This window comes from Pteropus alecto, unplaced genomic scaffold (genome assembly GCF_000325575.1).
Source record: "Pteropus alecto unplaced genomic scaffold, ASM32557v1 scaffold8, whole genome shotgun sequence".
Lineage (NCBI taxonomy): Eukaryota > Metazoa > Chordata > Mammalia > Chiroptera > Pteropodidae > Pteropus > Pteropus alecto.
Genome location: NW_006494609.1, coordinates 4,688,659 through 4,692,849, shown reverse-complemented (window position 1 = coordinate 4,692,849; position 4,191 = coordinate 4,688,659). Strand labels below are relative to the sequence as shown.

At 43.5% G+C, this 4,191-nt stretch overlaps 1 protein-coding gene across 1 annotated transcript in view; it reads right to left on the bottom strand.

The window, feature by feature from the left end:
* Positions 1 to 6: 6 nt before the first annotated feature.
* Positions 7 to 4,191, bottom strand: part of CIPC (CLOCK interacting pacemaker) — a 12,843-nt gene continuing 8,658 nt past the window's right edge. Inside the window, 2 exon segments of the mRNA XM_025042106.1 lie at positions 7 to 987; positions 4,148 to 4,191. The exon segment at positions 4,148 to 4,191 is cut by the window's right edge and continues 13 nt beyond it. Coding sequence (XP_024897874.1) covers positions 94 to 987; positions 4,148 to 4,191 — 938 coding nt within the window. The 3' untranslated portion in view covers positions 7 to 93.

The following is a 4,191-nucleotide window of genomic DNA, read 5'->3' as shown; positions in this document are numbered from 1 at the left end:
ATCTCTTAGGTAAGCTTTGGGAAACAGGAGTAAGATAACAGCAAAAAGAGTTAAAAAGAACCACTCAAGTAACAGGAAAAAATGCCTTCTGTGCTATATGTCTGGGGGATCAGAGAATGCTTCTAAGTCACTGCCAGTATAACCAGAGCCTGATGCTAAAGATGCCTGCAGCTTGGCCCAGGCCTGCGGAGCCCAGCTCTTGGTGGCCTCTATGAACAGCTGGGTCTGCTCCTTTAGCTGATCTAGCTCCACCTGAGTTGCCTGGTTCTGACGAATCAATTCCTTGGTTTTCAAAGTGATCTCCAGCAAGCCGGACTTGTGTAGGACCACCAGGGTATTCTGAAAGCGCCTATGCTTGCTCTGCCGCTGCTCTGCGAAGAGATCTGGGCTGCAGCAGAGGTGCTCTGCCGCCCATAAAGGTGAGCTATAATTAGCTGACAGTGGTGAAAGCGGGGAGTTGCTCTCTAACCCGTGCAGAGTACTGTCTGATGCGCAGACAGGACTGGCAGGGGAAGCAAAGGTTAGACTGGGAGCTTTAGCCACGTGGCTGCTGGACACTGGCTGAAGAGTCTGTGGACTTCCGCCTGCCACCAGGGAGGGCACACCCTGCAGAGCGGAGTCCTCGGCAAGCTTGGTGCTGGGGGGTGCTGGGGTTGGGGGACTAGATGGCACAGCACCAGTCTTGGTCGGCTCATTGGCAGACAAGCTTGGCTCAAGTCTCTCGGTACAGATTTTCTTCTGCATTCCATTTTCTCCTCTTTCTTTTGGACTGAGAGAAAGGCCCCTTTTGCCTGGGTGTGGGGCTATTTTGGTATAAGAATTCAGAATGGGCAAGTAGTTCCTGGAGTCTGACTTTTTCTCACCAGCGTGACATGGGCTGACAGGAGATGGTACAGGTGGATGAAGGAACAGGAGCTGTGGCTGTGCCGAGATCACTTCGAAGGAGGGCTGAACAGTCCATGACTGGAGCTGGGATGAGCTGCTGCCCTGAAAGAGAAGGAAAAGAGCAGCATACTACTCATAACCTGCTGAAAGGATAGACGCTCAAAGCTTCTTCAAAGAGCAGAGATATTTATAACAATTTCAAGTACAGAGCTTCTCTCACATATAGGGTAGCCATTCTCAAAAATGTGAATGGAGAAGTGGCTTGAAAATCCGTTTGGGTATGATCTCTCTCTCTCTCTCTCTCTCTCTCTCTCTCTCTCACACACACACACACACACACACACACACACATACACGTGGGCACACACACATTTACTTTCCCTAAGGGAAAACTGGAGGAAATATCTATTTTTATTCAAGTGCTCTCTCTCAGAAAAAGAAATTGTAGGTAGGTAAAGTAATGACATAGTTAAGGTCACAACTGGGGCAATAAAAATATGGATTAGTACAATTTCATGGCATCAGTTACAATGTGCTAATCTCAAGACTATAAATATGACTTTACACCAAAGTCTATCTTTGTTTAGTTACACGTAGAACCTCTTTTACCTGAAAACAACTTTTGATTAAAAGGTTATGTATCATCGGGAGTCCATGGGCCCCTTTTTAAAGCAGTGATACCCAGCAACCATAAAACCAAGATAACAGCTACCATGTATTGGTGCTTACCACAGGCTAGCACTGTGTGTGATGTTTTACATGGGTTGTCTCCATAACAACCCCATGAGGTAGTTGTCATTTGCCTTCACAAATAGGAAACTGGGGTGTAGAAAGTTGAAATAACTTGCTTTAAGTCAACAAGCTACTAAGTGATAGAGCTGGGATCCCATCCTGACTCTAAAAGCCATCCTAACCATTCTGCTATATTGCCTTTATTACATTACTCCTCAATTATACATTTTTATTTTTTAATTAAAGTACTGATTCAGATGGAAATCTAATAAAGGAGGGCATGGCTACCTATTTCTAACATTTAAAAGCCAGCCATTTCCAACCTGGCCCAAATATATGAGTATTGAGGATAGGTAGAGATAGGGCCTGGCAGAGGTTCTTCTCCTTGGTGGGGTTCATTGGATTTGGCTGAAGAAAGCTATCTTCCCACCTGTGCATACCGTTTTGCATACATTTTAGCTCCCTGGATGCCTGGTTAGGAAGTTTGGGTCAGCTAAAGCTCATCTCCTGTGAAAGGGTAGGACGACCCGGAGAGTCCATTCTGGAGCCCTCTTGGTGTTCAAATATACTCTGGGATGTATGTAAGTAAGCAATGTGAGGCCTAGCAACCACACTTCCCTGTCAGAGGAGATCCAAAATCAGGGGTCTTTCGAAGTAGAGATGGCTTAGTCCAGCTCAATCAGAAGCAAAAGGTCAGGCTATCCCCCTACCCAGTCCTGCCCTAAGGGTGAACCCAGGAGGCAAACAGATCCAGAAAATATCTAATTCACTGCTTTCCTAAGATGATTTCACTAAATTATTCCTAATGTTGCTGTTAAGCCCATTGCAGTAATAGATACTTAGCTTACTTGTTCTAATTATTAGATTTTACAGTATATTATTCAGGTTGAAATCATCTGAGGGAATATGGGATAAGACTTTAGACTCGGATAGGGTCTCAGAATCATTTCACATAAAGCCTTCGTGTTGAAGATGAGGAAACTGAATTCCATGGTGGTTAAATAATTGTGTGAAAAATCACAGTTGAGTGGCAGAATTGGAATCAGATCCTCACAAAAAAAATACCTAAAACCAAGCAGCAATAATCAAGATGTTACACAATATGCAGATATTTTAAAAAGTATATCATTATTTTAATTTAGGAATATGCTAGATGTTAGCATGTGTGAAAAACTAAGATGAAACTCCTAGACTACTCCATCAGGTCAGCCTGCCCCCAATGAAGCCCAAAAGCCTTCCCAGCAGGTCTCTGTCCTGAAGAATGCAGCTCTGCTGGAAAAGCCTACTCACTCCTCAACCGTGGGCTGTTCTCAGCCCTTTGGAGCTGCCAGCCTTGCCTACAACAAAGAAAGCATAAACACAGATGCACAAGGAAGAGTGACAAGGGAGCCAGAGAGGAAGGCAGGGAGAAAAAGAGCCAGGAGAAAGGAAGCCCTCAGAGGCATCACAGCGCTGGTGGGGCCCCGACAAGCTCATTTGGGCTCCATTATGTCTTTCTTCTCTCTCTTCCTTTCAATAAGCAGAGCTGTGCTTCCCGCTGAGATGTGATTTGCTAAGCAAAAATTTTTGAATTCTTTTTCCAAACTCACCAGGCTGCCTTATGGAAAATCAGTTTGTATTCCTCAGAAATAACTAGGTAATAGTTAAGATGTTAAGGTTTCCTGTCAGGCTACAGCCATGTATAATTTTCTACCTAAGATGGAAAGGTCAACAACATAAAGCCAGATTTCAAATGTCACTAGTTTCAAGCAGCCTTATCAGTGGACCCATGTGAGAACTGATATATTTTAGAGTAAAGCAGACTAAGGTCAAATGTTCTTTAACCCAGTTCACATGACTAAGTTCTGTTCCAAATACAGGGGCTTAGCTTAGATTTTCATCTAATTAAATCTTTTCTTTCACGTCTAGACAATAACCAATAACCACGTATTACGCAAAGTTATGTAATAAAGCCTGAAACAGGGTATGTTTCAACTCCACAGCAATGCTGTGCGGACTCTGCTGGGACAGTCACACCTAAACCAAAGTGCTGCTTTCTCATTAATGACATGGCTTTGGCTGATTACTAAGAAATGCTCAGAATGTACCATGAGAAACATGAAGACTGCCTCAACTTCTGAAACGAATAAATGCATCCCATACCTCTAAATTCCCAGGGCATTTAAAATTAAAGAGATTCTTCTGTTTCTACTCTAAATTCTGCCATGTATTAGAATGCACTATAAAAGTTATGACCTTTCTGCTTGGTTCCTTTATACATGACTAAAGAATTCCAGATACAAAACAAGGGATACAAAAACTGTCTTACTGTTTAGAAAACAAGAACACACGTCACAACTCTTGTAGTCCTTTTTAAAACACTGTCTGTAGTAGAAAAGAAACATCTTCTCCCCAGGACAGAAGTACATATCGGTGTGGTTCTAATGGTCTGCTTCTAAAATCTCTCCAGGGCAGGGAGGGAGAACTCCTTACACAGGAAGCTCAGAAACTTTAAATGGCAAACGCGTCAGGAGATATCAGTTCTCCTCACCTGTTTGACCAACACGTTCTTCATGACCACCATGGGGGACAGTG